Consider the following 23,421-nt stretch of genomic DNA (forward strand, 5'->3'; position numbering starts at 1 on the left):
AACATCATTTTCTCTCCACGGATTCCAATTTGAGAACCCGAAGCATCTCCATATTATTAATTTTGACATGAGCAATACCTTATATTACACCTCCTACAATGGCAGATTATAATTTTAGAAAATACAGATATGAAAAAATACTCCACAAGAATGCATTTAACAGTGTGCTACTACTTCAAACAATTTTTAAATATTTAGGGTGTCTGAATATATGGGATTCTGTTATAGATTGTCACAGTCCCTTTTGTTGCAGTTCAGTAATGGTTTTCCCATGTAAGTTACCACTTCACCGTGTCCCATACATTTTCCATTGGTGAGAGATTTGGTGATTTTGCTGGCCAAGACAATAATGCTTCTATTGATGCATCACAGCTGCAGTATGTGGATACGCGCTGTCCTGCTAAAAAAGCACATCACCTTCCTATCGAAGAAATGGCAGTGGTACGGGGTTAACAGCCGTGCAATGTAGCAGGTACTGGTTACTTTACCCTGCAGGAGCACCAAATTTGACTGCGAGTTAAAGCTGATGCCCCTCTACACCAAGCAGCCTTGCATGGGACTTGTGTGTTATGGCGAATACACTCTGGAATAGACAGCTCACCAGGTCCATGAAATACGCATGTATGTCAATCACTTGCATACTCACTGAACCCCCTCCCATCACTGAAGACAATGAAGCACCATCCCACGCTCCAGTCAATTCTTTTGCATCACCTGGCTATCCACGACTGGCAGCATCACAGTGTTAGTGGCAGATTGGACAGGGGCACATATGGCCTTAATCCTGCTGCAAGCAGAGAGTTCCAGATGGTCTCTGATGCCACAGCAGGTGCAACATGTGCGTGGATTTCGTTCTTGGATGACGTTCGGTCAGCCACCACTGCACACACAATGCGTTGATCTTGACGTGCATCTGTCCTATGCAGATGTTCAGAATCTAGTCTACTAGTGTGGGAATGTTCCACACACCACTGTTGAAAGCAGTGACACACAACTGATACATTGTGGTCAACACATGCAGCAATCTGTCGACGTGTCCGTCCAGCTTCCTATAGAACTACAATGTGACCCCATTCAAATTGCTGAAGCTATTCAACAATAATACATACTGGTCAATGGGACACAATTGTAGCCTAGAATTAATGTTGCGCTGTTTACACCTAATCTCAGCACAATTACTCCCTGCAGATTCAAACTAGAGGATGCACAGAAAGGCCTCCTGACTGCCGATGACTGCGGCAAATGAATCATTAACACTACATCCACCCAGTATGAACATTTTGTATCAAGGTGCCATTGAACACCGTCTTTGAGGCTGTCACTCCCCCCCCCCCCCCCCCCCACCCCCCGGTCCCACCCCCCCAAGCAGTGAACTTTCTGATCTGTAATATATGCCCTAGGATCTTGCAATAGCCTGGCAATCAGTATAACTGATTTATGAATTTGTGTGGTGGTCAAGCAGTGTATGGAAGCGGGTAATGCTTTTTCAAATGCAGCATTTAATATTCCTCATTTCTGCATGTTGCCTTCTCTTTCAAAACCAGACTGATAACATACACTGGAAGGAAGGCTTCAATCTGCTCATTGGTCTAAATAGGACTAGAACTTCTAGGGCGTTTCAGCAAGCTCTGATTTTGGAAACTGTTGTAGCAGACATGCATTGTCCTCTTACGGATGTGACAGTAGGTATTATATTTCCCGTATTAGTTTCTACTAGTTCTACAGGTGATTATGAGACTTGAAACAAATCTGTGATGAGACAACAGAAATTATTCATTCCATTAATGCAAACGAAAATTTAATTGCGATGGAGAACTGGAATTTAATCTGGGGGACAGAATGATAGGGAGTGTAATAGAATTTTGTACAGAGCTCAGTTTTACCATTGCTAACATTTCATTTAAGCATCATGACAAAAAGGTAGTGCATTTTGAAAATTCATGGACACACCAGAAGGGTTTTAGACAGATTATGTAATCAGGGTGTAAACGTGGGGAAAAAAAATATAAATATTCCGGCATTCCCTAGTTAAAAATACACTTTTTCCCAGGTGAAAATACACTTTCTCGTGTTAAATGACAATACACTCTGCCTCGAAGTTGTGAAAATTATCAATCCTTAGAACAGTGAAGGTTTTATACAGTGGTGTAGTACTTTGCGTCACTTTAGGAAACTAAACCCAGCAAAAAAAAAAAAAAAAAAAAAAAAAAAAAAAAAAAAAAAAAAAAAAAAAAAAAACCAACATGTTTTGGACAGATCTTTGATGCGCAACATCACATACTTTGCATATTTTTGTAATACGAAAATATAAATATGAATTCCACCAACCACAGCACATTACTTTCTTAAGCATTGAATTGAGATTGCAATGCGCTTTGTTAGCCAATCATAGCTCACATCACATTATCTTGCCAGCAAATGACAGCAGATACACAGAGGATAGAACATGTAATATAGTCAGCCAATAGCAACATCACTTAAGTAACATGAACACAAAAATAAGAAAAGTTCATGGTTTAAATTAATACCGTATTTACTCGATTCTAAGCCGCACTCAAATCTAAGCCGCACCTGAAAAATGAGACTCGAAATAAAGGAAAAAAAGATTTCCCGAATCTAAGCCGCACCTGAAATTTGAGACTCGAAATTCAAGGGGAGAGAAAAGTTTTACGCCGCACCTCCAAATTGAAACAAAGTTGGTCCATTGTAATATGAGACACAATTTAGGTCGAATGAATGACGATATAGCTACAGTAGTTTGGTTCGAGTCGTAAGCTTAGCAGTTAAGCTTTACCAAGTAGCCATTGCTATGAGTCAGGTGCTCCGTCCGTATTTATACGGGTACCCTTAATTTTTCACGTACTTCGTCTGGTTTGAATCGATTGCTTATTTTGCTTTGATCTGATAAGTGCCGTTTTATCTGTTATAGGTGTTTACGTCACTCTAAGCTGAAAATGCATTACTATACTGTGTCATGCATTGTTTGTCGCATTCTGTTAGTGCGTGTTTACGGCCTGTCGCAACTCGCGGCATGGCTTGCTTTTGTGTGTGCTACCGCCGCTTACAACTGAAAAGAGGCGAATCGTCTCATTAGCGAAGCAATGGCAAGAGACTGCTATTTGTTGTTACTTACACTGCTGCTTTCTTTGATAATGATCAACAAGAACCAAATAATAGACTGCCTATGATAGAACATGTTCTGAACGAGAGTTAGGCGAAATTTTTTCTCCATTTGAGAATCTTTGCGGCTGCTTCTTTAGTACATCAAATTCTGCACAGAAATTAGAGTCATCTTACATTTAAATATCTAGTCAGTTGCCGTGCTCCATTTCTGACTGTATCAGTATTAGGCATAAGAATAATACGAATATAAACATGACACAATAAGTATATTCTTCTGCGTTTGCTGTTGTCTCACTCTAGTTTCATAGTATATTAGGCAGACAGGATTTAAATGAGATAGTAGCAAACACGGAAGAATACACAGCAAAATGTTTATATTCGTATAATTCTTATGGTGAAAAGAATACTGCTTCTAATTCACATTTCATCATGTTGCTATTAGCAACTATCTCTTCTCACAGGTAGGAAAAAATTCAGGACGTAGAGTTGGCTATATTGACAAACATCCCAAACAGTCTTGCCAGTCGGATTTTCGTAGTACATTGAAATTCTGCTACATTCGAAGATGAACAATACGGAATTTGTATTTACTTCGTTGGATAATGTATGAAAATGCAGTGGTAGAAACTCGGGGCGGAGAAAAAAAAGCTCGTCTTCCACCTTTTTTTTTTTTTAATTTATTTACTGACGCAGAGGTTTTGGTGCCAGTATTTATCTTTGTGCCTACAAAGCATGCCTGTGTAGCGCTACATATACTCGACGGCAGAAGTTAGTTGTGACGGCACCTACCAACATTTTTCAGAACTTCCGCTTGCTATGCACTCGATTCTAAGCCGCAGGCGGTTTTTTGGATTACAAAAAACAGAAAAAAGTGCAGCTTAGATTTGAGTAAATACGGTATACATACAGCATAGTTACAAGAAAAGCTAAGCTTTCACATACAATATCGGTCTTTTTTGTATCATTTAAGATCTATCAAACACATATGCGCCAGTAAAATGTTAAAATTATATATAAAAACAAAGATGAGGTGACTTACCGAACAAAAACGCTGGCAGGTCGATAGACACACAAACAAACACAAACATACACACAAAATTCAAGCTTTCGCAACAAATTGTTGCCTCATCAGGAAAGAGGGAAGGAGAGGGGAAGACGAAAGGAAGTGGGTTTTAAAGGAGAGGGTAAGGAGTCATTCCAATCCCGGGAGCGGAAAGACTTACCTTAGGGGGAAAAAAGGACAGGTATACACTCGCACACACGCACATATCCATCCACACATACAGATACTTGTGTCTGTATGTGTGGATGGATATGTGCGTGTGTGCGAGTGTATACCTGTCCTTTTTTCCCCCTAAGGTAAGTCTTTCCGCTCCCGGGATTGGAATGACTCCTTACCCTCTCCTTTAAAACCCACTTCCTTTCGTCTTCCCCTCTCCTTCCCTCTTTCCTGATGAGGCAACAATTTGTTGCGAAAGCTTGAATTTTGTGTGTATGTTTGTGTTTGTTTGTGTGTCTATCGACCTGCCAGCGTTTTTGTTCGGTAAGTCACCTCATCTTTGTTTTTATATATAATTTTTCCCACGTGGAATGTTTCCTTCCATTATATTGATATCAGTAAAATGTTAAATGATGACATAAATGTCTGGTCTTTTTCTAAGTGGCTGGTCCTCAGATTGTTAAGTTATGAATGAGAGTCAAACACTCCGTGGTTTAAGAAACTCATAACACATTCGCACAAGTAAAATAATTCATCTTGCGAACAAAAAAATTTACTTTGAAAGTAATGCTTCTCAAACTACCACTCACAACATTTTCCCACAACATGTTCGATGTTGGTTCATTTCAAGCAGTTGCCAAAGAGCACCAGAAGTCAGTCGTTACTGCACATGCACAGCTACAATGACACTCTGCTCATACACCATTTGTTGCATTTTTGTTCGCAACTTTGTGTGCGATGGGACATCAAATGATCATATGCCACAGGGCATGTTGTTCATGGGGGACATATGGACTTATTGTACTTAGAACCATTGCTTTTATCATATCTTATCCAGAAAAGGAATGGAAAATTAGAAAGCAGTCCTTGGCACAATGATCGTTTCAAAACTAGACTCTACAGTTCAAAGTGCCCTAATATTTTCTTATGTGGTGACTTTAACATAGATTTTTTTTTTTGTACCCTGGAATACTGGTATGCAGCATTTCCGATCAAACTAACATCCAAATAGCACTGCAAAAACCTAGCAAGTAGGAATATAAATTTCTTGCACATAAACAACCCAAATGAAGAAATAATGTCAAACCTAGAGGAGGTGCAAGACAGATGTTGAAACATGTCTTGTAATCAAAAAGCATTGTGTTTCATGGAAGGCAGATAGGTAAAATTCTGTTAAAGCTTTTTAGTATGGTTTGCGGAAAGCCAAGTTTCTTAGAGTACCATTACTATATTACCTCATGTTTGGTTCTTTATTATCATGTAACATTATTATGACATAATATGTGCCATAAAATGAAAATGTGCACTTGAAATTTACAGAACAGTTGAAAGTAGCTAATAGTATGCAATGAAACACTTTGTTCAAATAAACTGACTACCTCTGTGGAAAAGATTAATAAAAACAAAGTTTCTTTAGCAAACCAATAAAAATAACTTCATTGTTCTGCAAAGCAATTAATGTTTGGTGGCCAATAATGTGGAAATAAAATAAAACCAGAGAACTGGAACTAATAACATATTTTAGTCTTCCATAGTTATATTAATGTATTTTAAAGTATTTGGTAGCTCCCAGCCCCAGAAATCGATTTTGTTTTTATTTGATGCAAGAGCTCTAAACAAAGAGAGAATAGCAAAATCAAGAAATGTGAATGCAGGTCACATGGAGACTTCTCCCACTTACAATTCTGACTGCTCTGTGCAAGCACAAATCTGGCAGCACAGGTGTGCAAAAATAATTTTTCTGGGTAACATGTTGCTGCTTGCAGCTACTGCTTATACAGCTAACAGCCACACTTCCGGCAGTGAGATGCAGGAGACGGTTCTGCTAATACGAGACTTCAGCTCTGCACACTCACATGAGCCCACTGGCAACTGCTCAAACCAACCTAATTTAAACATTTTTGAAGCCACGCTCATCGAAAGCAGTTTGCTATTAAGAACTATTACGTAGTCTTTGTCTTAAAATCTTTCACAAATTTGCTGTCGGTGGACATTTGTGTGCGCACTGTGTTTTGTTCTTGTAAACAGTGTATTTTCTTTTCAACTTTAGTTTTATATTGATGTTTCTCTCTCATTTATGTTTTATTGCTGCAACATCTTCCAATAATGGGCTACAGTAAAACTCTTTGTTAGAGTATCAGTTCTTACCAGTCAAAATTACAAAAATTTGACTCAAAACTAAAACAATGAAAAATTCCCAGAATTCTAAAAAATTCCCAGGTTTTTCCCAGTTTTCTCCCAGATGAAAAAATTCCTAGGTGTTTCCTGAATTTCCTAGTTGTCCCACAGTGTATATATCCTTGTAGTGGTATGACAGAGATTTAGAAACCATATTTTAAACTGTAAAACATTTCCCAAGTCAGATGTGGGATCTGACTATAATGTATGTTATGAAATGCATTTTAAAGCCGAAGAAACAATACAAAACAGAAAACTAAGTAGATAGAACCTGGATGGGATGACAATGCCAGAAGTAGTTGATAGTTCCAAAGGGAACATCAGGCAAAACTGACAGAAATAGGCTCAGATGATCTGAGGAGCCAGTGCACGGAGTTAGTACCAACTGCAACTGGTCACCAATTGGCAATTGTGAAAGCTGCAGAAGAACAACTAGACAAAATGACAAGGATCAATAAAAATCGTTGGGTAACATACTAGTTATTAAATTTTATTGATGAAAGGAGAAGACACAAAAATACAGAAAATGAAGCAGACAAAAGAGAATACGGATGCTTAAAAATTTAGACCGAGAGGAAATGCAAAATTACAGGACTGTAATGGCCAAAGGAGAAATGCAAATCTGTAGAAGTATGCTTGCCTATGGACGAGACAGATTCACTTAAAGGGAAACTGAAGAAACTCTTGGAGAAAACAGAAGCAAGTGTAAAAACATCAAAAGCTCAGATGGCAAACCAGTGCTACACAAAAGTGGGAAGGCTAAAAAGTGGAAAGAATCAATAGAAGGGATGTATAAACAAAAGAAATGTGAAGACAATATTATCTGGAAAGAAGAGAAAGTAAATGAAGATGAGATGAGCGAGGCAATATTGTGAGTAGAGTTTGAAAGAGCACTGAAATACGTAAGCCAAAATAACAATCAAACAATGAAAAATCCACAATGGAATGTAACAAAGCCAAAATAAGCTATCTGACACAGTGAAATAGCATTCCTTCAGAATTATTTAGATCTTCGAGACAAGCAAGACTATTCAACATGTTCTTTTATTCTGAATTTTAAATTTTAATCATACAATCACACGAACATTCCATAATGCCATGACTGTTTTTGATCGGCATTCTGACTGATTAGGGTCTTTTATTTGTTATATTTTATTAATGTTCAAAGACAGTGTGGAATTTTTTCCTGTTCAACATGGTTCGTGGATATATGAGGCATGCAAAATACCTTCAGACTTTAATACGAATGTAATAGTCCCTGTACCAAAGAACGCAGTTACTGTCAGGGATGAAAACTGCACAACCAATATTTTAATAGTCATGCTCACAAAATATTTACACGAATTATCTACATACGAATGGAATGACTGGTAGAAACTGATCTGCAGGAAAATAAATTTTGATTCTGGACAAATATTTAAGAACTCATGAAGCAATACTGATCCTTTGACTTTTCTTAGAATACAGACTGAAGAAATACAAACCATATTTAACACAAATTTAGAAAAACCTTTTTAGAATGTTGACCAGAATATATTCTCTGAAATTCTGAGGACAGCAGGAATTAAATACAGGGCAAAACTGCTATCTACAACTTATGCCAAAAACAGACTGCTGTTGTAAAGGTGGAAAAACAGATATGAAAGGAAGGTAGTTTTTCAGAAGCGAATGAGAGAAAGTTGTATATGTGCTGTGTTATTAGCCAATACATTGAGCAAGCAGTAAAGGAAACAAAAGAGAAATTTGAGAAATGGAATTAAAGATCATGTGGTAGAAATAAAATTTTTAAAGTTTGTCGATTACATTGTAATTCTGTCAGAGATGGCAAAGGACAAGCCGAATAGAAAATATTTATGAGATGAACATCAATGAAAGTAAAAGAAGGGTAATAGAAATGTATATCATGAACAAACATCTGGTTTGTTCTCCTTACTGTACCACTACTCAAGTTAACAAAAATTACAATCTAATACATATTCATTCACTGAAAATCATTTTTCAATAAGCAGTATAGTTGTAGATAAGTTTGCAAAATAGAGATTGGGTATGGAACTGACCTTTATGTCCTGCATTTGGTCAAAGCCAAGATACGAATCTGACTTCAGACAAACAGTGAACGTGTAGATGCCAGGCCATCGTGGGGCAGTGAATTTTAACTGCACTTCCTCTTCCTCCACAAGAGCTGTCACATGGTATGGAGAAGTTAGTAAAGTGTGGCTCTTGCGATCACTGATATAAACCCACCAGTATTCCTGTTTATCCTGTGTAACAATAAATATATAATGAATTCTGAATGCCTAAAATAATTTTCTTAGAAAAAATAAACAAATAAAAACAAAAAAGCTAGTGTTTCTATTTCTCCTTATGGGGTACATTTCATATAATAATCACATTTTCTACTACTCTTTATGTTTGTTCACCCCTGCAAAATAAATTACTTTCTACATTCTACATTTTACTTTCATAAAAAGGTTCTCTCTCATATAACATCGTAACACTTGTGTTCAGCTGCTACTGCCTCTCTAAAATAAAGAATATATGACATAAATATGCATATGTGTGCAGAGAATTTTTCTAGCAATTCCTGTTGGTAATTATTGTAATTAGATATAAGTACAGGGTTGCCACAACTTACCCTGATTTGAAGACAAGTTTTAGCACTTTTCCCTGACAAATTTTGAGATCTCAAGGGCAAGTAAAGACATAAGTTAACAAAGAAATGCAAGGACTTCTGTATTTTTAAACATGTGAGCAAAAATCTTATGTACTAACACCAACATCTTTTGTAATGAATTGTTTTTAGGTGGAGGAAGCAAGCCACATGGTATATTATGTTTCATTAAGACCACTGATGTTATTTTATTTCAATAAAACGAAACACGTTTGGTGACAGAAATGCGCATTTCCTTGGAGTCCCAAGATAGATTTAAAATATCTTCACTGATTTCAGAAATAACTTCAGAAAAAAGTAGGCCTCTTGAAAGGAGTTTATAAGGCAGCGAAAAGTCATGTAAACCAACATTATAGATGACCTCCAATAAAATGTTGGTTCTACTATGTTTTTTATTGTCAGTTATTACCTACTTCTATGTCTATTATTTTACAGGTATTGTGTGGTTTTTCTTCCATAAATGGATGACTACATAGCGTACAAACTGCCAGCAACTGACACAATTTTCTTCTTCTTATCGTCCATACTTTCTAACATATAAACTACTTTTGAAGTGTCAAAACTTTACTAGAAAAAATAAAATGTTTATACGAAATGTACAATGTACTTGCAGTTAAGGCAGTCGCAATCCCTGAAATCCACCACCCTTGCCTCTGACCTGCCGAGGAACACCGCATTCCTGTATCCACAGATAAACCACAAAAATCAGCTACATGACAGGACAGATCCATTAGAGATACCCACAAAAAGGCCTGCGGTTTTGGCCCATCACGGAAGTCCACTTTTGTGGCCAGCCATTCACATGTCACAGACACCATGCTGATAAAATAAGACCACAATGATCAATCCGAGCAACAGATAATTTGCGAATACTCTGAGAATCAATAGAAATGAGGATCAGTAGCAACTCACTGTGTGAAGATGATCACTGAGCTGCAGACAGGCATATAGAACAGACAATCACACTCTCTCAACCAAATTTTTAGCCACAGCCGTTGTCGGAACACACACACACACACACACACACACACACACACACACACACACAAAATAGTTCAGACTTTGACCGCTGTGTCAACAGTCTCTGAGAATCAGATCCAGACAAACCACTCCTCACGTTTCCATGCCTTGCTAGGCAAGCAGCCCTGCCTTGCTAGGCAAGCAGCAAGAAGTAGTGGCAACAATGACTGACAGCTGTGGGGAGTGGTAGAAAGGGGAGAAGTAGTAAGAATGTGGGACCAGGGAAGTGGCGCACGTACCCTGCTGCACCTAGCCAGCGACGATGCACGACATCTCAGTAAACAACCCATTTCATCTACTGAGACACATAAACAAGATTTTTCCAGTGTTTGTTTTTCAAATTTCCCAGATATTTCCTGATTTCCCTGGCATGTTCGAATTCCGTGATTTCCCAAAACTTGTGCCAACCCTGAAGTACAACACGACAGGTAGACTGAACACAACTTTACTCCATGGAAGCTTTAATAACTTGGGCAAAGTATTTAAGTAACATTCAGCAGGAACTAATTATGTACACATACAGTTGCAGTAATAAACCTGGAGAACTGATGCTGGGTGTAGCTCAGCTAACCTTAAACAGACTTAGGCCTGTGGTGGGCTCTGACAGTGATCTCTCTCCCTCCACACACACACACACACACACACACACACACACACACACAGAGAGAGAGAGAGAGAGAGAGAGAGAGAGAGAGAGAGAGAGAGACAGAGAGAGAGGTCTGAAGTGCCTCTTGGATGACATCGCACTGCTGCATTCACGTTGCCTATTGAAATTATGCGCACGTCATTGCACTCCTCTTCTCTTAGGGAGATCACAGATTCTTGAGACATTCATGTAGTCTTCCTCATTCACTAGGCTCTGGCTAATGTGGCAGGCTGCAACAGGAGCAAATGGTCTGAAGTGCTTCAGGCGCGGACACACTTTGCACCCACCTTCCCATGTCAAACCATAAGGCAAGACCAACTACACCTGAAATGTTTTCAGTCGACCATGGGCCTCGGCTCTGGTGATGTTGCTCACAGTGCTGATGGTACTGGCATCAGTGGTTGCACAGAAAATGGTGATAGAATCACTGATGATGGTGTTGGAAGCAATAGAGGAACTGCTGGTGCGGCCACAGACGACTGATGCCCCTGCATGTGCAATTGTGAACTGGAAGCAGCAGGTGATACGATGCCCAATGAGGATGGCTTCAGAGGCGATGGTGTGACGTCAGGGGGCACCTGGCTACCCACATGAAAGTGAAGCTGATCATGGTGCCTCGGGGATGTACTCCGAGCAGATGTCGCAGAGACTCCGTCCCCGGCATCTGGTGATGAAGCTAAAACCCATTTAGGGCGATGTTTCAAACCACATGCCCAGACAGCTACACTTGAGCAGAAGAGGTGCAGCAGCTGCACGAGTTGATGTCTAGGTGGAGGGCACAGGAGGTGTAGCAGCATCCTTGGCTGGTGCCCATGAAGTAGCTCTGCTGAATGGCATGAAACGGTACAGGGAGAGAAACCGACCCCAAAAGAGTTGGCAACCTACTTTTTCCAACTGAGTTTTGAACACCTGCACTATGCACTTCATCTCACCATTAGATGGTGAGTACAACAGCGGAGCGAGGATGTGATGGATATCATGGGAATTGCAAAATACCACAAACTCTTGTGGTGAAAATTTGGACAATTATCGGACACTAACATCATGGGCAAGCCTTCAACTGAAATTTTTTTTTGGGTAAGGCTGTGATGATGGCAGTTGTGGACGTGGAAACACAACACACAACATACAAAAAATGAGGCTTTGTGTCAATGACCAACAGCAAGTAACGGTTGAGAAAGGGGTCAATGAAAGCCACATGTTTACAGTCCCATGCACGCGGTGGTGTTGGAAAAGGAGGCGATGATATCTGCGGAGCTGTTTGGTGCATTGCACACTGTGAACAGCAGGTAACCAGGCAGGTAATGTCACCATCCAAGCTGGGCCAAAACACATGTCGATGAGCCAACACTTTTGTGTGATACACCCCAGTCATATGCATGCAATAAATGAAGAGCCTCTGAACGAAGCACTGGGGGGATCACAGCCTGATGAGACAAGTGATCCATGGCCATGCACAAAAGGGAATATATGTTGAAAGATGTAATAATTACAGAGCGGTCTGACGCATGAGAAGGTGGCGAATTCGGCCAACCATGTTGTATGAATGTTGTGACCTTCCGCAAAACATGATCCAAAGCTACAGACTTTGTTATCCATGTTTTAGTTGCAGGAAAACCATCAACTGTGTGTGTGGCAACATCAATGTGGAAACAAAGCCATTCCTCCTCACCAAATCCTGGATCTGGACCTGCCAGCAGCCAGAACAAAGCATTGGCATTTGTGTGTTGATTCATAGGCCAAAAATGAATCTCGTAGTTGTAATACAACAGGAAAAGACCCCAATGTGATGTGTTGCTTTATCTGGTAACAACGTAGAAGGACTGAATGAGGAAACCAACAGTTTGTGATTGGTGACCAAGTGTTAATTTGGTACTGTAGGGAAAAAACACAGAGTTTCTTCACAGCATATACAATGCCGAAAGCTTCTTTTTCCATCTGAGAGTACTTAGTCTGAGCAGGAGTCAGCATTTTCGAGGCATAAGGAATAGGCTGCTTGGTGTCATCAGAACATCTATGAGCCAGTACCACCCTCAACCAGTACTGTGAAGTGTCCATCGCAAGGATCAAATTGAGGCCTAGGTGGTAAGTCACTAAGCAGGGTGCAAAGTGTAACATGATCTTATGGGCAGAAAATGTGGTTTTAAAAATGGCGACCAGCGAAACTGAGTCCCTTCACACAGCAACACATGTAATGGCTGCATGACTGTCGCTGCCCCAGGCAAAAATTTATTGTAGTACACGACTTTGCCTAAAAAAACTTGAAGTTCTTCGAGTGACATAGGGCTTGGAAAAGACATAATAGCAGAAACATACCGATGCAGGGGTTTGAGACCCTCACGAGATACTTCAGACCCAAGATAAATGACAAAAGGTTGAAAAAACTGACATTTTTCTAAATTACACTTCAATCCGGCTGCGTGGATGGAAAAAAAAAAAAAAATTGGTAGGAAGATTTTGTGAATGTTCCTCAGTGGAGGCAGTGGAAACTACAATGTCATCCAAACAGTTTGCACAACCTGGCATAGATGCTGTGTTAAAAAAAAAAAAATAAAGGCTGAAAAATAGCGCAGCTCCAAAATCCAACTGCAAGTACTGGTTCAGCCCAAAAGCAGTATTGACAACTAACATATGACGTGACTCTGTATCTAAGGGGAAAATAGGCATCCAACAAGTCAATTTTTGAGAAATATTGACCACTTGATAACTTTGAAAAGAGTTCGGCCAGGTGCGGTATTGGGAATGTATCCACTATTGAGTGTGCATTCACAGTAACTTCAAAATCACTGCGCAGGTGTAACTGGTAAAATGGTTTCTTTGCTAAACTAAAGGGATAGGCCATTCACTTGATGCAATAAGTCGAACACTGCCAGGTTCCATGAGTTAATCTAATTCACCTTTGACTTGTTCCCAAAGTGCCACTGGAACCAGATGGGCCCAAAAAAGATGAGGATGAGCAAAAGGTTTGGTGGTAACATGCGCATGAAGTGACGAGACTACTGACTTGCAGGTCATTGGTGCGGAAAATTAGCGGAGAATAGGAATACTCGGTTTATTGTAACTTACTAACTTTCATGACACATGGAGAAGTGTAGGGGAGCCCAAGTCAATGTAATTTTGTGAGTTTAACAAGTTTACAAAACTTTACAAAAAACCATAACTTCAAAGAAAAGCTTGTTTGGCGCAACATCACTAACTGACACAATGTTTACATCCATATCCGCAGAATTTTTGTATTACAAATAAATAGAAGCAATGTGACCTTCTTTTTTTTTTTTTTGCAATTACGACAGGCGGATCAGCATTTTGGGCAGGCTATGTACTCATAGTTAACGGAACAATAAGCACAGGACGGAAGCATGGAATGCAAAGACTGTTGGCTACTAGCCTGTTTAGTTTGTTCATGCGCCTGCTGCTGGGAACGAGGCTGGCCCCCGTGATGCTGGGAATGTGTGTGGACTGCCGCGGCTATATCTTCCGCCTGCTAACTATCTGAATATTTGTGTGGAGAAGAGAGTTGGATTGCCGATACCTCACACCATAACTCAATTTGGTAACAAATGACAGTATCTCTCACCATCTGATCAGCATATGGCACTTTAGGCACATCGGATGCAAAATGACAACTACTTAACCCATGGAGTTCAGCCGCCCATGCTCGATTGGATTGATGTGGTTGCCTCCCACAGCAGTAAAACCCAACCCAGGATGAAATAACATGTGTGCACTTACTGAAGTATTTTGAAAGAAGTTCACACATTTGGTCAAATGTTAAAGAGAATGGATCCCGCAAAGGGATGAGCTGACATAGGACTTGATACATTCTTGGCAATATCGATGGAAAAAAAAAAGATACAACATAAAATAGCATCAATAATACCAAAAGCTTGAAATTTTTGTCACAGACTTTTCTTGTGTGCATCCCATTTCTCAATGTACTCACTGTACGAAGAAAATGGAGGTAGATAAACCACATGGGCTGTGGAGGGCGAAACAATAGGTGACACAGACTGAGGAGCATGCCGACTAGACAAAACAGAAGCAAATGGTTGAAGTGCTTGAGCTTGATTGTCCAGTGCCTATGATTGGTGGTGCAATGCTGCAACAAATGTGTATTGCTGTTCAGCCAATCAATGTAAAATGTCCTCTGTAACACCACCAGTCATTGTGTGAATAAAAGGAGGACCAACAAGAGTAGAACTTTGTGCAGACAACAGGGTCGCACTGATTGCCAACCATGTTGCAATTACTTACAAGCACAACATGATCAGCAGACTGAACACAACTTTATTCCATGGAATATTTAGGTAACATTCAGGAGGAACCAATTACGAACACAAAGATCTGTAGCAATACACATGAAGAATTGGGTCTGAGCATAGCTTGGTTAACCTTAAATAGACTGGGGGTCAAGGCAGGCTAGGACAGTGATATTACACACACTCTGCCGATGACACAGCACTGTAGCACGTGCAGCCTTTTGATAGTACGCGCATATGTCACTGCATCCCTCCTGCAGCAATGAATTCACATTTACAGTGTTACAACTACTATCTGAGACCTCCCACTTCCTATCACATTCCTTTTAATGCACTACAATCCTTTTTGCAGTTGCACGGCATTTGGTCTTTTGCCATTCTAGTTTTTAAGTGAAAATTTTTACATGACAAACAAACAGAACAAATAAACTAAAATTTGTTTTTGCTTTAAATTTATTATTTTTCATTCAGTCACTTTTAGGTCAAACAAACTGTAATGCGTGTCGTGTAATTAATGCTGCACATAGAAAATAAAATTACTATGCAGATGCTGTTTCTGAATACTTACATATTAAACATTTATTTATCAAATTAAAAATTATTCTGCAGCCTTAATTTCAAATGAACTCACCTCTGGGAAAAATGGGCAGTGCACACTATGAGACTGCTTACTTCTACCCTCCAAAACTTTTTCTCGTTTATGCAATCGAGCCTGGAATTTCTCCCATTCAGTGTCATCATCTTCCACAGAAGAACCCTGCAAAAAGAAGAGATTCAATATAAGAAACATTCATTTGAATGCCATAAATGAAGGTGAACAGTATTGTGATGAAAGATGAAACATCGTTTTATGTTCCTCTGTTTTGTAAGTGTTACTGAATAATAACAGTAACCTAGGTTCTGAAAAAATAGTTTAGTGGTACTCTCGGAAGGTACACCACAACAGCAGCAAAAATTGTTGAACAACGGACTAAAAGGCAAGTTTGGATTCTATTGACACATTTTAAAGACAGGGTTTGGTTGTTTACCAGGTATTTTGCTATAAAAAATAGCTTGTTTCCCATGTCTCATTACAAAGTTATTTACTTGCTTTATTATTGCAATTATTTTTGTCACTGACAATATTGTGGATCGCTCCTACACATAACTGTTCTATGTTGTGATGTACTGAGGTATACATAACAGGTTGCAGCAAGTGTTTGTCACATGTTCCAATTTCTGGTGGTGTCCTGCTGTTGTCAGATTTCAAGCCTGAAGGCAAAGAGTAAAAAGGGCATTTAAGTGTGTTGTCAGCAGTAAATATTACGAAACAAAGAAAACTTACTTTCTTTTTATTTACAAAAATATAATGTGTATTTGATGTTATTGTTGTTAATGTGAATTTGCACTGGTTGTCATATATTACAAGTGTTGTGTAGTACAGAGAAAAGCCAGACCCCACAAAAACACAATTTTATGTGGCATGCGCAAAACCTAAATTTAATGACAAAACAAAGTGGTTGCTGACAATACGCAAACAAAATTGATAAAATGTGGGAATATTTGATGCAGTAATGGCATAATTTTCTTTGAACAGAAACAATTACCGAAATTACTGGCACTTTCACCGTGATGATCCACGAGAAAGCTACCAAGCAATTACACTTACTAAAGAATAAAAATATTGACAGATAAAAAAGGGACACACGTACAGCAGTCAGAATTAGCCAGAAATCAAAAAAAGGCCGGTGAAGGCTTGTACAAAGAGTTAAGATGTAAGGTTTACAACAGTAAGATGACACACACTTGTAAAAGCATGTAGAGTATAGATACATTGCAAATACGAAATCGTGTGAAAAAAGACTGGACTTTATGCACCCAACAAAGAACATGCAGCATCACACCATATTTTCAGCTGTTGGTCTACAAGGGGCAGTTAAATTATTATTTCTTGACTCAAAAACATATACAGGGTGCTACAAAAAGGTACGGCCAAACTTTCAGGAAACATTCCTCACACACAAATAAAAAAAATATGTTGTGTGGACATGTGTCCGGAAATGCTAAATTTCCATGTTAGAGCTCATTTTAGTTTCGTCAGTATGTACTATACTTCCTCGATTCACCGCCATGATTTCATACGGGATACTCTACCTGTGCTGCTAGAACATGTGCCTTTACAAGTACGACACAACATATGGTTCATGCACAATGGAGCTCCTGCTCATTTCAGTCAAAGTGTTCATACGCTTCTCAGCAACAGATTCGGTGACCGATGGATTGGTAGAGGCGGACCAATTCCATGGCCTCCACGCTCTCCTGACTTCAACCCTCTCGACTTTCATTTATGGGGGCATTTGAAAGCTCTTGTCTACGCAACCCTGGCACCAAATGTAGTGACTCTTCGTGCTCGTATTGTGGACGGCTGTGATACAATACGCCATTCTCCAGGGCTGCATCAGCGCATCAGGGATTCCATGCGACAGATGGTGACTGCATGTATCCTCGCTAACGGAGGATATTTTGAACATTTCCTGTAACAAAGTGTTTGAAGTCACGCTGGTACGTTCTGTTGGTGTGTGTTTCCATTCCATGATTAATGTGATTTGAAGAGAAGTAATAAAATGAGCTCTAACATAGAAAGTAAGCGTTTCTGGACACATGTCCACATAACATATTTTCTTTCTTTGTGTGTGAGGAATGTTTCCTGAAAGTTTGGCCGTACCTTTTTGTAACACCCTGTATAAATTATACACAGTTATGACTATATCACTTTTTTCCAAAACATAGCCACTTCCAATGCATTTTCTGTTCCTTGATGAAGTTCATCTTCTGTGCAAGAGGCTGACATGTTGAACAGTCTGGTCTTCTCCACAGTCACACTGAATACAATTTTGCCCAGTGTTAATTCCATCTTGCCAAGCAACCTTTTATTTGCCAACTCTAGACCTCAGTCCATTGAGGGATTTCCAAGTCATCCATTCCTCATCACAGCCAGGAGGTAACATTTCAGAAATCCTTTTCCAGTCGGAGGGAAGGTAGACTGTAGCCCTCCATAATCGTAACCCAGCTTTTTAGTAGTTATCCTAAGTGCCATGTTCTATGGAAACTCCTCCTTGAATTCAATTGCTGTGGGTGCAGTTTGTGCTCTTACAGAGGGTGGGTACTTTCCTACTCCACTGTCTTCCTTTCATTATTCACAGCTATTTCTCTCTGAATAGGAGGTGGTGCTTTTACTACAAGGTGGTAAAGTCATTCGACTTGAGCGGTTTTCAAGCAACCTGTTACGATTCTGCAGGAGTCAATGAGATCTATGTCCTCTTGTTTGGCACATGCTAATTATACCAAACAAAACATGCATATTCTGTCACAGAATAGCATAGTGTCATTGCAGAAGTTCGTATTGTTTCAGATTGGCTACTCAACTGTGATCCGGCCAGTTTCTATAGAAGATTGGAAACTTTTGACTTGCGCGTTTAAAGGAAGTAAGTAAACTGTTTTTTATTTCAAAAGTGATCACCGTAACTGTTAATGCATTTATTTAATTGTGAGACAAGTTGGTCAATACCTTCAAGGAAAATCATTTCAGTTGCCTACAGAAGTACTGTAACCAGGCATGCACCCGCTGCATCCGAAGCAAATCAATGGGCATGATTTTCTTTTTTTTTTCCAGTGCTCAAAAATATGGAAAAAACATGGGAAAGGTCAGGACTGTAAGGAGAATATGTACGGATTTTGAAGCAAAACATCTGCAGTATAATTGAAACATCTTTGGCAACATGCAAGCAATCATTATCCTGCAACAGAACGATGCTCTCCGTCAACATTACTTAGAATTTGCTGCTGATAGCATGCTTCAATTTTTGCAAAGTGTCGATGTAACACTGTGAATTAGTTGTGGCACCGTGTTCCTAAAGGTCAATGAGCAGTGGGGCACTTGCAGACAAAGAAAAAGGTCATCACGACTTTTTTGGTGTGCTTGCTGTTTAGACTACATTGCAAAAGTTTTGCTAGGAAGCCCTTACACATGCTCCACAAAGTCCCAACATCTGCCCCCGTGATTTACATATTTCTGGAGTCCTGAGGAAAGCAATTCATGGCCGTCAATTTGCTTTCGGCAATAAGGTGCACCCCTGGCCACTGTCCTGGTTCTGTAAGAACCGCAAACCTTTTTTCCATGAAGGCACTGACTGTCTTGTCTCACAAGGGATAAATGTATTAACAGTTATGGGGACTACCTTAGAAATAATAAACAGTTTACTTTTCTGATCTGTCTAGTTTTAGTTGGACTTCCCCTTGTAAAAACATTTCAAGAGAAAAAAGTATAGCTACAATAATGTGATGAGGTGGGTGACAAGAAAGAAAGAAAGGAAACAATGAGATATTCTGTGAGACTTTATTGTCACAAAATGAAGCATTTTGTCAATGAGACTCAAGATGTAAGAAGATACAATTAAGAAGCAATATGAGCAATACGCCAAACAGTACATTTTGCTGCAAATATACATTTAATAAATGTGTGTGCTGGCAGTGTTGGAATCTGCATTAGTGTACACAAAAATAAATGTATTTTTGATAGATGAAGTTAAGCAGAAGTCACTAGAATGAAACTTTGCTAAGGAAAATGAAAAATTTGTTTAAAATTCAGGGAGAATGGAGGAAATTCAGCTTACAACTGAAGGTTTGTGTATATTGAGAAGAAAAGATATAGAGCCTGTGAGATGGCAGAAAGAAAGAATTTCCAGTCATGTATGAAATGTTGCGGCAAAAAGACTGAGGCAACGAAGAAGTGAGGAAATGGACTGTTCAAATTTTCGTAATTATTTTCTGGAAACACTTCCTCCCCCCCCCCCCCCCCCCCCACACACACACACACAGAGAGAGAGAGAGAGAGAGAGAGAGAAATTGTATGTTGCAGCATGACACTGCGTTTTTGTTCTAACTCCATTTGATCTTCAAGTTATTCTCTGCATACCTATAGAAATTAAGAAAATGTAGGATAATGCAATAGTAAATTTTTATTGGGTAATTCTGTGTATCTAAGTGCTTTTTTGCATTACTGACAGCTGGACTTATGGACGGAAAGCTGCGCAGAAACCAAAGCATTGGGAGCCAATATGGCCAACTTTATGGCACTTCCCATTGGAGAAGCATTTACGGTGAGGTCTCTGGTTGACATACCAGATACAGTTTCAGTTCCTGGTCTCCGAGCTTATAGAACACTGATAATTCCACTGAATTCTTATATTTATAGCTTTTCTGCAAGGATACATCTTTGCTACAAGAATAGGACCATCTACTTTCCTAAACAGAGGGAAAACACAAAATAGCGCATAAAGAGTTTTATGGACAAAGATTTATTGGCATTTGTGACTGACAAAGGAGGAGGGGGGAACAAAAATGTGGAGGAGGAGAAGACTGAATGTGCAAATAGAGGTCTGCTGAATGCAAAATGGCCAAAACTAGAAGATGTTGTACTGAAATGGATTCAAGGACACTGTCAAAATGTCACTGGAATTAATAGAAAAATGATTCAAATACACACTAGCAAGCTAGCATTACAGTGGAACTTAACAGACTTTAAGGGTGGAGTTGGTTGGTGCTCCAGGTTTATGGAGTGTCATGGACTTAGCATGTGAACTAAAATCAAAATATCTCACAAACATCCTTAAGAATAAGAAGAGAAAATATTATCTTCCCATCACCATCTTCTACATCTACCTGTGCACCTGTACTCTGCAAGCCACCTTGAGGTGCGTAGCAGAGGGTACATCCCATTGTACCAGTTATTTGGGTTTCTTCTTGCTCCATTCACATATGGAGTGTGGGAAGAATAATTGTTTGAATGCCTATGTGCATTCAGTAATTATTCTAATTTTATCCTCACGATCCCAGTGTGAGCAATATTTGAGGGTTGTAGTATATCCCTTGCTGATTCTTGAAACTTTGTTAATAGACTTTCTTGTTGTAGTTTTTTGTCTGTCTTCAAGAATCTGCCATTTCAGTAACTTGAGATCTCTGTGACACTCTCCAACAGATTAAATAAACCTATGACCATTCGTGCTGCCTTGCTCTGTATATGTTCAATATCCCCTGTTAATCCTATTTGGTATGGATGCCACAAACTTGAGCAATATTCTAGGATGGGTTGCATGATTGATTTGTGAGCAATCTCTTTTGTAGACCTACTGCACTTCCCCAGTATTATACCAATAAACCAAAGTCTACCAACTGCTTTACCCACGACTGAACCTGTGTGATCATTCCATTTCATATCCCTGCAGAGTGTTACACCCAGCTATTTGTATGAATTGGCTGATTTCAACAGTGCCTCATTGATATTAAAGTCATAGGATACTATTTTCCTCATTTTGGGAAGTGCAAAATTTTACACTTTTGAACACTTAGAGCAAGTTGCCAATCTCTGCACCATGTTGAAATCTTACCAAGATCTGACTGAATATTTATGCAGCTTCTCTCAGATGGTACTTCATTACAGATAATTGTATCATCTGTAAAAAGCCCGATTTTACTATTAATAATGTCTGTAAGGTCATTAATATACAACATGAACTCAAGGGTCCACACACATTCCCCTGGGGCACACCCAAAGTTACTTCTACATCTGATGGTGACTCTCCATCCAAGATAACATGCTGTGTCCTTTCTACCAAAAAGTCCTCAATCCAGTCACAATTTTCACTTAATACCCCATATGATTATACTTTTGACAATAAGAATAGGTGCAGTACTGAGTCAAATGCTTTTTGGAAATGAAGAAACATTGCACCTACCTGACTGCCTCGATCTCAAGCTTTAGTGTGTCATTTGAGCAAAGGGCGAGTTGGCTTTCACATGATCGACATTATTGAAATCCATGCTGGTTGGCATTGAGGAGGTCATTCTGTTCAAGATACCTCATTATGTTTGAGCCCAGAATATGTTCTAAGATTCTACTACAAATAAATGTCAAGGATATTGGACAGTAGTTTTGTGGATCACTTATACTACCCTTCTTGTATGGGTTGTGACCTGTGCCTTTTTCCAAGTAATGGGCACAGTTTTTTGTTCGAGAGATCTATTACATATTATAGTGAGAAGAGTGGCTAACTCAGCCACAAATTCAGTATAGAATCTGACAGGGATTCCATCGGACCATGGAGCATTGTTCAATTTTAACCATTTTGGCTGTTTCTCAACACTACCGACACTCATACTTATTTCAGTCATCTTATCAGTGGTATGAGGATTAAATTGGGGCAACTGTCCTGGGTTTTCCTTTGTAAAGGAACATTTGAAAACGAAATTAAGCATTTCCGTTTTTGCTTTGCTACCCTCAATTTCAGTTCCTGCCTCACATTCGCCAGGGACTGGAAACTAACTTTGGTGCCACTAACGGCCTTTACATACAACCAGAATTTCTTTGGATTTTGTGAAAAGATATTATCCAATAGCAAAAGAAAATCATAGTGGAACTAAGCCAAACAGCGAATGTGGATGAAACTTCTCTGACATTTGATGTGCTGAGTAACAGAACTGCTGCCAAGAAAGCTGCTAAAACTGTAGCTATGAAAACAAGTGGATGTAAAAAAATGCACTACACTGTTGTCCTTTCATGTTGTGCTGATGGTACTAAATTTAATCCAATCAACATTTTCAAATACAAAACAATGCCAAAATCTTCTGAAATACTGCCAGGTGGTGGGTTCACGCACATAACAAGGGCTGGATGAATGAGACTGGTATGAAATAATGGATTAACAGACTGTGTGAAAGAAGGAAAGCTGTTTCATTGAAGAAGAGTCCTCTTCTTGTGATAGATCAGTTTAGTAGTCATTTGAAAAAATTCTGTGGCAAACAAATTGTGACAGGGAAACACACAGCTTGCTGTTATTCCAAGAGGACTTACTTCACAATTACAACCTCTTGATGTCTCGATAAATAAACCATTTAAAATGTATATGATAGAGCAATGGAGCCAATGGATGGTGGATGAACCCCAACATGAATTCATGCCAAAGGGAGCTTTAAAATGACCTACAATCAAAAAAATGTGTCAATGGCTAAAGCAATTCAGATGTTGATTTTCAAGGATTTTAAAGGTCAATTCGGTTTTATAACGTAAGGATTTTATTTTTTTTATTTTTTTTTTTTTTTTTTTTTTTTTAAAATCTGGCTTCGCAGTCTAATAATAAAAATATTATTTAAAAAACTGTTTTAAAGTTAAGGTGTGTCTTATAGTCTGTAGTTTGTAAAATACGGTAAGTCTCCAACATGCTAGCACTTCATGTTGGTGTTGTCTTGACAATAGTATTTAAGATGCTAA

General features: G+C 39.1%; 1 protein-coding gene across 1 annotated transcript in view; it reads right to left on the reverse strand.

Annotated features, from left to right (window-relative positions):
• LOC124545080 (translocation protein SEC63 homolog) overlaps positions 1 to 23,421 on the reverse strand; it is a 182,839-nt gene that overhangs the window by 6,124 nt on the left and 153,294 nt on the right. The window contains exons 14-15 of the mRNA XM_047123887.1: positions 15,748 to 15,873; positions 8,578 to 8,781 (exon numbers count right to left, since the gene is read on the reverse strand). Of these exons, the coding sequence (XP_046979843.1) occupies positions 8,578 to 8,781; positions 15,748 to 15,873 (330 nt within the window). The remainder of the gene's footprint in view (positions 1 to 8,577; positions 8,782 to 15,747; positions 15,874 to 23,421) is intronic.

This window comes from Schistocerca americana, chromosome 8, assembly GCF_021461395.2.
Source record: "Schistocerca americana isolate TAMUIC-IGC-003095 chromosome 8, iqSchAmer2.1, whole genome shotgun sequence".
In the NCBI taxonomy this organism is placed as follows: Eukaryota; Metazoa; Arthropoda; class Insecta; order Orthoptera; family Acrididae; genus Schistocerca; species Schistocerca americana.